Genomic DNA, 10,964 nt, shown 5'->3' with positions numbered 1-10,964 from the left:
TTGTAATTACATATAGGGTCAATATGGATAATCCAGTATAAATTTCCTATCTTCAAGGTCCTTAAAGCAATCATACCTGCAAAGTCCCTTTTACCACATAAGGTGACATTCACAGATTCAGGGATTAGGACATGACATCTTCGGGGCATTATTCAGCCTACCACAGAGGGAAAAAAGAGAAAAGAGAACCCAGTGTCAAGTTCTGAGGCATGCTAACATTTAGGTCAGACAGAGGAGAAGGAACTAGCAAAACAGATTGAGAAGGAATAGTCATTGAGGAAGAAGGAAGCCTGGCAGAGAGTCATGTTGCAGAGCCAAGGGACTAGAGACTCTTGAGTGTTCAGGAGGAAGGAGCTGTTTCTTGTTGCTGAGAGGTTGAGTAAGATAAACATGGAGAAGAAGCCACTGGAAATGGCATCATGGTTGGTGATCTCTACCACAGCAGATTGGGGCGTGGGGGCTGGGCACGCTGGATTGAAAGTCATCAGAATGCGCTGAGGAATTCATGGGGTGAGGTGGTACAGGGACCGAGTGTGAATACCTCCATGTTCTGCTATCAAAGAGAGAAACTGGGTCGGAGGGGGTTATAGAGTTAAAGAAGACAGCTCATTGTTTTCTGTTTTTAGTGGCGGACATTGCTGATGATTTCATAGAAAGATGCAGGAGGAGGAAAAATGGACACCCAAGGTAAGAAGCAAGAAGCAGTGAGGCCCAAAGTCAAATGAAGAGACTGCCCTGCTAGGAGCAGGGACACTTGTATTTTAACAGGAGGGAAGGGTGTGTGTAAGTGAAGGCGTGAAGGCCAAATTGATTTTCTCAAGAGTAAGGCTGAGAACAAGGAGTGTAGTTATGTTTGAGGAAACAATGTTTGAGAAGTCATATTATTTGTGGAGATACATTATTTTGTTTCTTTTCCTCTAACAAGTATCATTGGCATAGTCATAGCTCCTAAATATCTAAAAATTAATTCCCCTTTAACCACCTCCCCTAGTTCAGTGATAGAAAATTTTAAGTGAAAATAACCATGCAAATAGCCACGTTATAGGAAACTTTATTAAAACGAGAAATGATGCAATCAAACTACTTTGTGGTTTTGTTTTCATTAAAAAAATAAACTGAAAAGAAAAAAAACACAACAACTTGTCTTACTAAGGTGGGTAATAAATAAGGCATTTACCATAATTATTATGAAATTGCAGCCTACACATGTATGAAAACTGTAGAACATGTACTATGAAATCACATTGTCCACGGTTAGCAGACTGAAATTCAAAAGCTTTTGTGTATGGTGTTTAATATGACATTCAAGCAAACTATGAACAGAACTATTAGCATTTGTATCCTTTTATGTTAAGACTATAGCTTCTATCCAATTACCCATTTCCCCTCATCAAGATGAAGATGAGACAGTATGAAAGGCCCCTCCACCAGAATATTTCTTAGCTCCTTGTCATTCACTTTGACATTCAAATGACCCACTGCTAAGGCAGGCATACCAGTATCACTCATCTAGCATTGGCATTGGCATCTCAGGGCATCTCACCCAGAGCTAAAAGCAATTTCTCAGTCTTGTAATAAACAATGTTGCTTTTATCAATCTTACACCTAATGTCTAAGTATAGGACCGTGTAGATTGCTCATAATGGGTTGAGTTTTGTTGTTCAATAATTTTTTTTGCATTCAAACCTTGGAAATTATTTATTAATTTTCAAAGCTGGTTTAATGGTTTAAGAGAATCTGCCACCAAGATTATCTTTTTCTCACCTTTCCTTTTCCTTTTTTTCTCCTTCCATAAAGAGGTATATCTTTAAAAAGCACAGAATGTAGGATCTTCAGAGGTCCCTTCTCCTATCCAGTCACCTACATTGATAAATTCCTCCTGATGTTTCTCATACAATGAGAATGTTATTATTTCATAGAAGATGGAGACTTGTAAAGATTTCCTCTAACTGATTGAAAAAATCAAACTCCAAATTCGAGCCCGGACTTGCCTCCTGCAAAGCTTCCCTCCCTTATAGAGAACTTGCTCTAAACTCTCAGGGAGTCCCTGCTTCATAAAGGGAGAGCCTAACATGTTGATTTACAACTTTCAGCCCTCCCACAGTCTGAAGTAGAAATACAATTTCTCTACTTGATTTTTGAAAGTACAAACATTGCCATAAAAACATATTGTAAAAACATGTAGATATTCAAGTATTTCTACAGGTTTGAATAAAAACAGCAGCAATTAAAAAAAAAAAAAGCTTATAACTTTGCTTTTTATAACAAGCAGTGCACAGGCTATTTATATCAAAGAGGAAAAGGCCAGGAGAGCTGGTTAAAGCCTCCAAAAAATTTATTTGGTCTAATTCTCAGCAGACACTGACTTAGACATTTCCAAGAACTCCTAAGAAAGATATTTTCCATAGAACAACAAAGGGATGCATGTTATGCAACAATGTTGAAAAAGTTAAATGTCTGAGGCACTCTAACTTTTTCTAGAAGCTGTTCATCTAGAAACTGGTGGTTAGCTAAGAAAGCACTGTTTAATCTAGGAATTATAAAAGATGGAATATAAAGATATCTTTCTGAGGGTCTCCCATTCAGTGAATCCATCCAGAGAACAGACTAAGAGTTGACATTCTCAGCCATGCCCATTCTCCTTTTTCTGTGTTTTATACCTGAGGATTATTCACAGCCCATTTAAAAATAAATAAATAAAAGCAAATTGCTTTGGATGATGTTTCAGAGGATCAGAAGGCTGATCCAGGATACAGTGTCAACCTTCCTTGGTGAGTGATGCCTTGGTCCAGTTTCCCTGTTGGCTGCCATCTGGCCAGCTGTGGGACATCACCCTTTCCTGTTGAGGGAGACCAGATGGTTCACAGAGCATCTGTGGGGAGAGCACAGGACTGGACTTGCTGGTAATCTGTCTGCTTAATTGCAGAGCGGAGTCTAAGGGAGAGAATCACCGTGGCGATTAGAAGGAGGAGTCCAATGATGAAAAGGATGACCAAGGCTGCCTTAGCTCCCGTTGGACCCAGATTCTTGCCAAAGAAATAGAGCTGCTCCTTGCCAGGTCGTTCTGTGAAAAAGATAAAGTTGTCAGGCCCCTGCCATTCTTGAGGAGTGAAATGTTGACTCATTTACATGGGGAGAGGGTATCATTACCGTTAGATGGCACCGTGGCTGGGTGAGATGCCCCTCCAGGAGATGTGGTGGAGTAAGGAATCCTGTTGTCTGCACAAAGAGAATAAGTTGATTGTTTTATTAACAACAGAAGGGGGTTCTTTCCATGACATGAGTCATTTCATTTCACCGGCGAGGACTTATTCCGTCAGCATCTGCCAATCATTTATGGATTCTTACTGTGCTACTTCATTCCCATGTACATGCTTTCCTGCCCCGTCTGTCTTTCCCACTTCTGCTCACCCACTGAGTCTATCTGGAGCATCATGGCCTCTGTGAAACTTTGGCTCATATCCTCCAACTGTTACCCATTCCCTCCTACTGCTGCCAGTAAGCCCTGTACTCTGCATTCTGCTACGGCACATAGCATACTTGATTATAGTTACATATTTACATATATGTCTCTCTTACTTGACTCTGAGCTTGTTGAGGGCTATATCTGGGTTTTTATCATGCCTCCTGTTTTCAGGGTCTACAGGAAGCTTGGTGCCATCATCTGGCATCATTGACAGATAACAGTACCTATGTTACGAAGGACCGTGTAGGTTGTCTCCATGCCAGCATGGATGTGGTCAGACACATGACAGTGTAGCAGCCATGTCCCTGGGTGATCTGCAAACAGTTCAATGGTTTGGAATGTCCCAGGAAAGAGATCATACACATCTTCTCGGTAAGATTTATCTATCTGCAAAAACGTTTTAAAAAACAACAGCTAGTAGCCTTCTTTGCTCAGAACAGCAAGAAGAGAAAGAAGAGCAAAAACAAATAAAACCCACAGTAAGCAAAAGGAAGGACTAAGAAAGAGCAGGAATCAAGAATAGAAGTACAATAAAGTCAAAGAAATCTAAAACTGATTCTTTGAACAGATCGATAAAATCAATAAACTCTGTAGTAGCCAGCTTCCATGATGGCCCACAATGATCCCCACCTCCTGGTATTCATAACCTTTGTAGTTCCTACCTACATTGTATAAGGGTTGGTATGTGCAATCAATAGCATGTGGAAGAAGTGCTGGCATTCCAATTCCAAGATTAGGTTATCATTACTTCTGTCTTACATATTCTCTCGCCCTCTTCTCTTGGATAACTCACTGGAGGAAGCCAGTTTTCATGTCTTATCCACATGATCAGGAGTTGAAGCCTCTAGTCAACAACCATATCAGTAAGTTTGGAAGTAGATCCTCCAGCTCCAGTCAAACCTTTGAAAACTGCAGCTCCAGTCAACATCTTGATTGCCTCCTCATGAAAGATTCTGAATCAACCAACTAGCTAAACTGCTCCCAGATTCCTGATGCAAGAATTACTCTAAGTTTAGAGTAATTTGTTATGCAGCAATAGATAACTAATACAAATCTCTGGACAGACTAACCAAGGGAAAAGGGGAAAAGACACATTAGAAATACCAAGAATGAAAGTGAGGACATCATTAATATCTTACACACATTAAAAAGGAAATACTGGATAAACACCTCTTATCCATAAATTCTACAACTTAGATGGTATGAACAAATTCCTTAAAAGACACAAACTCCTGAAGATTACTCAAGAATAAATTGATAACCTGAATAGCACTATATTTATTAAGGAAACAATTGCTTCAAAATATTCCAACAAATTAAACTCCAGATGGCTTTATTGGCAAATTCTACCAAACATTTAAAGGATAAATAATACCAATTGTAAAAAAACTGTTCTAGAAAATAGAAGAGGAAAGAACATTTCCAACTCATTTTATGAGGCCAGCATTACTGTGATACCAAAACTAAACAAATGCTTTGCAAGGGAAAAAAGCTACAATCAATACTCCTCATGAACATAGATACCATCATTCATAACAAAATACTAGCAAATCAATTCCACAAAAAAGAATAATACATCATGACCAAGGTTTATCCTGGGAATGAAAAAGTGTTTTAAAACTCCAAAATCAATAAATCTAATTCAGCAATGGATTAAAGAAAAAGCATCTGATCATCTCAATAGATGCAGAAAAACCATTTGATAGAATTTAACTTTTGTTGATGATCAAAACTCTGAGCAAATTTAGAAGGAAACTTCCTCAACCTGCTAATGGGATCCACAAAAAAGCGGCAGCTAACTTTGTATTCAAAGGTGAATGACTAAATGCTCCCCTTGTAAGATTAAGAACAAAGTGAGGATGTCCACTTTCATCACTCATATTCAAAATTGCACTACAGGCCCTAGCCAGTGCAATAAGACAAAAGAAATGAGAGACATACAGATTGAAAATAAATGAAGCCATGTCTATTCACAGACAACATGATTGTCAGCTTGGAAAATCCCCCTAAAATCTACCAGAAAACTATTGGAACTAAAGTGAGTTTAGCAAAGATGCAGGATACAAGGTCAATATGCAAAAATCAATTATATTTCTAAATATTGGCAATAAACAACTATAAATTGAAATAAAAACACTATCATTTACACTATTACCAAAGCCTTTTATATACTTAGTTATAAATAAATATAAGAAAATATATGCAAGATCTCTATACTTAAAACTACAAAATGCTGATGAAACAAATTAAAGAAGAGGTAAATGATAGATATACCATGTTCATGGATTGGAAGCCTCAATGTTGTTATGTCAGTTCTGTCCAACCCATTGTATAGAGTTAGTGCAATACCAATCAAAATCCCAACAGGATTTTAAAAATCAAAATCAACAAGTTATTTCTAAAATTTATCTGGGAAGGCAAACATCTAGAATAGCTAAAACAATCACCATCTGATTTTGAGACTTACTGTAACACTAAAGTAGTCAAAACATTGTGACATTCAAGAAAGGGCAGACTATAAACCAGTGTAATGGAAGAGACAGCCCAGACATAGACCCACATATATGTGTTCAATATGATTTTGACAAAAGTGAAGAGTCAATTCTGTGGGAAAAAAAGAAAATCTTTTCAATGAGTGGTGATGGAACATTTGGACATACATATGAAAAAAAATGAACCCTATTTCATATCTTGAACCACGTAAGAAAATTAAAATGTATCAGAGCCCTAAATATAAAATCCAAAACTATAACACTTCTAAAAGAAAACAAAGACCTTTTTTGTGACCTTCATTCAGTAAGGCCAAAATTTTATACATGACACCAAAAGTATGATCTATAAAGAAAAAAAAGAAAAATTGTACTTCATTGTACTTCATCAAAAATTGAGAACTTCTATTTGAAAACTGTGAAGAGAACGAAAAGATAAACCACAAACTGGAAGCAAATATTTGTGAGTCACATCGCTGAAAAAGGATTTGTATCCAGAATATGTAAAGCCCTCAAACTCTACAATAAGGAAACAAATAACCCAATTTTTTTAAATGGCCTTGCAATTTGGACACTTCACCAAAGATTTACAGATGACAGATGGTAAGCAAACTGAAAATGCTCAATATCATTAGCCACTGGGAAAATGCAAATGAAAAGCAATGAGATACCACTATATCCCCTCCCCAACGAGGGAATGTCTAAGGGAAAAAAAGGAAACAAAAACTAAAAATACCAACTGCATATGTGGATATGCAACATAGGGAGCTCTCATATATTTCTTTGGAAATGCAAAATGATACTGTCTCTTTGGAAAACAGTTTGGCAGTTTCTTATTGAAATCAAACATACACATCACATGGCTTAGCAATCCTACTTCTAGGTATTTTCTCAAGGAAAATGAAAACATATGTTCACACAGAAACATGTGCACAAATGTTTGTAATGACTTGATTTGTAATAAACAACCTTGGAAATAACTCAAATGTTCCGCAACAGGAGAATGGATGAACAGACTGCATTATATCCATACAATGGAATACTACTCAACAATCACAAGAAATAAACCACTGATACACATAACAAGATGGATGCAATTTGAATGCCTATGCTAAATCAAACAAGCCAGATTCAAAATGCTGCAAACTATGATTTCCACATAACCTTTCAAAAAAGGCAAATCTATAGAGACGGTGGTTGCCAGGTGTTAAGTATGGGGAAGTAGTCGACACTAGAGGTTACAATGGGGAAATTTGCCAGAGAAATAAAAGTATTCTGTATTTTGATTGCTGTTGGTTGCACTACTGTATGTGCTTATCAAAAGAGAACTACACACTAAATTGGGTGAATTGTATTCAATGTAAATTATATCTCATTTTTAAAGCATATATGTAAACTTTTATCATTTTATATATGTTATTGAATTTTATAAATTTTTAATATAATTTTTTAAATGTAACTTTAAAAAAGCCAAATTCTGAAATGCAGCATAGCCATTTAATATGTGAAACTCTAATGATAGCAGGCTAATACTTGGTGTCATAAACAATGTTGAAATATACAGAGGAGAAAGGATATTAAATGTTTTATTAAAGTTACCATTTATTCCTGTCTAACTAGGAAAGACCAATTCCAGTTTTCTCCACACATTGGATGTGATTGTTCTTGTCTATTCCACCTCCTTGTAGACAGCACTGAGAACTTCAGATGACAGACTATTTGGACCTTATCCATGGAGATTCTGATTCAGCAGGTCTGGGGCAAGGCCTGGCAATAGGGTTTTTACATGGTTCCCCAGATGGTTCTGCCATACAGGGAGCGCCACCCAAATGGTATAGCTTGATGCTAGAGGGTAGAAGGTCACACATCGTCCAGCCCAGCTCACTAGGGCAAAAGTCAAGATAAAGTTTGAGAGCTCAGGCCAGAGCTCAAAACAGCTCCTTTACTAGATAGAGCTATTCTGTTAGCTAATCACACAGAAAAAGAAAAGGGTAGGGAGAAGGAAAGGGAAAGAAAAAAAGAAGGGTGAGGAAAAGAGACAAATGCTGTCAGTGTCAGTACTTTCATATACAATATTAACAGTATATTCCAGGGTGGTCAGAGTTATCCCCAGATCACTAATGAAAAAACTCTCACCTGAGGCTTGGAGAGATATTTATAAGCACAATAATATACATACACATATTAAGAAATATCCAGGCCAGGCGGGGTGGCTCACACCTGTAATCCCAGCACTTTGGGAGGCCAAGGCGGGCAGATCACGAGGTCAGGAGATCGAGACCATCCTGGGCTAACACAGTGAAACCCCGTCTCTACTAAAAAAATACCAAAAAAATTAGCTGGCGTGGTGGCAGGCACCTGTAGGCCCAGCTACTTGGGAGGCTGAGGCAGGAGAATGGCATGAACCCAGGAGGCGGTGCAGTGAGCGGAGATTGCGCCACTGCATTCCAGCCTGGGCGACAGAGCGAGACTCCGTCTCAAAAAAAAAAAGGAAATATACACCAGGGAAAGGGTACAATCACATTATTCTGTTCCATTTTCACCTCCTCTCACAAGCATTATTGNGCGCCACTGCATTCCAGCCTGGGCGACAGAGCGAGACTCCGTCTCAAAAAAAAAAAAAAGGAAATATACACCAAGAAAAGGGTACAATCACATTATTCTGTTCCATTTTCACCTCCTCTCACAAGCATTATTGCCAAGTAACTCTTATTTTCCACTGGAAATACATTGAATTTGTTAGTTCAAAAAAGTCTTTCCCAAAGCACTTTCCTTATACTTACTTTGAAGAGAAAGCTCTCAGCATGATAATGGATGGTATGTATGTCCACTTCACTTCCTAACCCTAACAAATACCAGTTTGTCATTGTATCTTCGTTCATTATGAGGCCATGGAGATTCCCAAAAATCTTTCCATTAATAGCTTTAAAAGGGTGATAAGAAAATAACCTTTGGTTAATTAAAATATAAGCTGATTTTTTAAATGTTTCCAGAAGATCTTTAGGTCACTGATATTTTCATCTGTCTAGTAAACATGTAACAATCTCACTCACCCCTAGCAGTGTCCCACCATTCTAGACCCAAAATTCAGATTACTGAGAAATCCTTCTACAAAGAGAGCGAGAACAAAGAAATAGCAGTTTTAAAGCCATATCTTGGTGGCAGTGTTTTGTTTTTTCAGCATAATCTCTTTATGAAGGAAATTACAGGCTCATTGGAGAGGTAGCCAGATTTATACCACTCTACAGAGAATAAACTGAGGCATAAACAAGTTTATATAAATCAAAATTGAGTGACTTAGAAGCTATTTTCTTAATACTTCACTTGTTGAGAATCGTTTAAGCCTGGTTGAATCTCCGAAAATAAAAGAGAACTCCACCCAGGCTGAGCTCGTGACCAAACAATGACCAAAGCAAAGTGAGTTTACATGATGGTGACTTCCACTCCTCCGCTGTCTACTGACTTTTGATTCTGTGCATTGTGGCACAACCAAATGACCTGCATTCATTAAAAATGGAGACCATACTAAAAAATCTTTAGGAGAAGAAAGCAAAACTGGTAGGGGAAAAAGTAGCTGAATGGGAATCAGGCTACTATATTCTAATCTATATTAATACTAGCTTTGTGACCTTGGGCAAGGCCTATCTTTTTGTGCACTTTGGTCAAAAATAGCTGTTGGTGAGAAACTGGATGTGTCAATTCAAACACATTATTCCCACCAACAAACTACCTTACATAATACAGAATTAAGTAACACAGATACATTAAAACAGAAATTTGATGATAGTGTTTCATATCCCAGAGACAAACCTGGCCCTTAAATTTAATCAAATGGAAGTTATGGTATATTCTTATAAAAATATGACAATAAGCCATTATTTGTTTTTAAAGGATTACTTCACAGTCTTAGAGCTTAGAGATTCCAGCATTCAAAAATACATGTCCCTACAAGTTGGTTCAAAGCCTCAATGACTTCACTGCCAGCCAATCAGTGGCTAGGCTGGTTCAGTCTGAACGAAAGCATTAGAGGACTTTCTTCAGTTCAGGTGCCCCTGGGAAGGGGGAAAGGCTCAGAGAAGGATGCTGGGAGCCTCCTACATTTACAGAAATCCTATAAGCTTATCTCAACATAGGCTTCTTCTCTTTAAACTTTGGATATACCATGCATTCTGTTGCTTTCCTCAAAATCATCAGTGCGCTTAAAATCTCGTGGATCTTTGTTGAGATACTTCTTAATATTGTCATCCAGATACCAGGATTCATTCTCATTAAATACCAAAAACAAGAGAGCAAATTCATAATCAATGTCACTTCTTCTTCCCTTTTCATTCAATACTCCTTTTCGGCATGTAATCAGAGGACCCATCAAACCACTATACGTATCCTGGAAGAAAAATAAACCGAGTTAAAAGAGCCATTAAGTAATTTAATAATATTTCATTCCACCTGCCACCATTCTAGTATAGGGTCATAATACCTCACCCTGGACTAGAAATTGATTCCTCTCTCGGCTGTGATTCACCCCACCTCCAGACCATCCTGTTGAACACCATCACAGTAATCTTTATACTCTCGTATCTAGAAGTCTTCAGTGATTTTCCATGGCCTGCAGAATTAAATATAAATCCTTGCAGGTCCGTGAGCCCTCCATGTGCTCCCCTAATGAACTTGTCTGGCTTAGGCTACCTCTTGATTTACTACTGGACCCCTTATGATAGCCAAATGGGACTCTCAACATGTCCCAAACACTCCCTCTACTTCCCTATTTTCAGCTGTGCTCATAATGCTCTTTCTTCCTAGACTCTGCTTCCAAAACCTTCTATAGTACTTTAGTTAGTCTGCCACTCCTACAGAATTCACCAGATTCAGAGCTCTATTACAGTTACAAGTGTGGACATGTATTATTTCCCCCACAAAGTTGTAAGTTTCTTCAAGACAGGAGTATCAGCCGGGCGCGGTGGTTAAAGCCTGTAATCCCAGCACTTTGGGAGGCCGAGACGGGTGGATCA

General features: G+C 38.1%; 1 protein-coding gene across 1 annotated transcript in view; it reads right to left on the bottom strand.

The window, feature by feature from the left end:
* Positions 1–1,035: 1,035 nt before the first annotated feature.
* The window catches only part of HEPHL1 (hephaestin like 1), an 86,714-nt gene continuing 76,785 nt past the window's right edge, over positions 1,036–10,964 (bottom strand). Inside the window, exons 16-20 of the mRNA XM_025357404.1 lie at positions 10,117–10,339; positions 8,739–8,878; positions 3,691–3,853; positions 3,151–3,219; positions 1,036–3,064 (exon numbers count right to left, since the gene is read on the bottom strand). Of these exons, the coding sequence (XP_025213189.1) occupies positions 2,862–3,064; positions 3,151–3,219; positions 3,691–3,853; positions 8,739–8,878; positions 10,117–10,339 (798 nt within the window). The 3' untranslated portion in view covers positions 1,036–2,861. The remainder of the gene's footprint in view (positions 3,065–3,150; positions 3,220–3,690; positions 3,854–8,738; positions 8,879–10,116; positions 10,340–10,964) is intronic.

This window comes from Theropithecus gelada, chromosome 14 (genome assembly GCF_003255815.1).
Source record: "Theropithecus gelada isolate Dixy chromosome 14, Tgel_1.0, whole genome shotgun sequence".
In the NCBI taxonomy this organism is placed as follows: Eukaryota; Metazoa; Chordata; class Mammalia; order Primates; family Cercopithecidae; genus Theropithecus; species Theropithecus gelada.
This window is presented reverse-complemented; position numbering and strand designations above follow the sequence as displayed.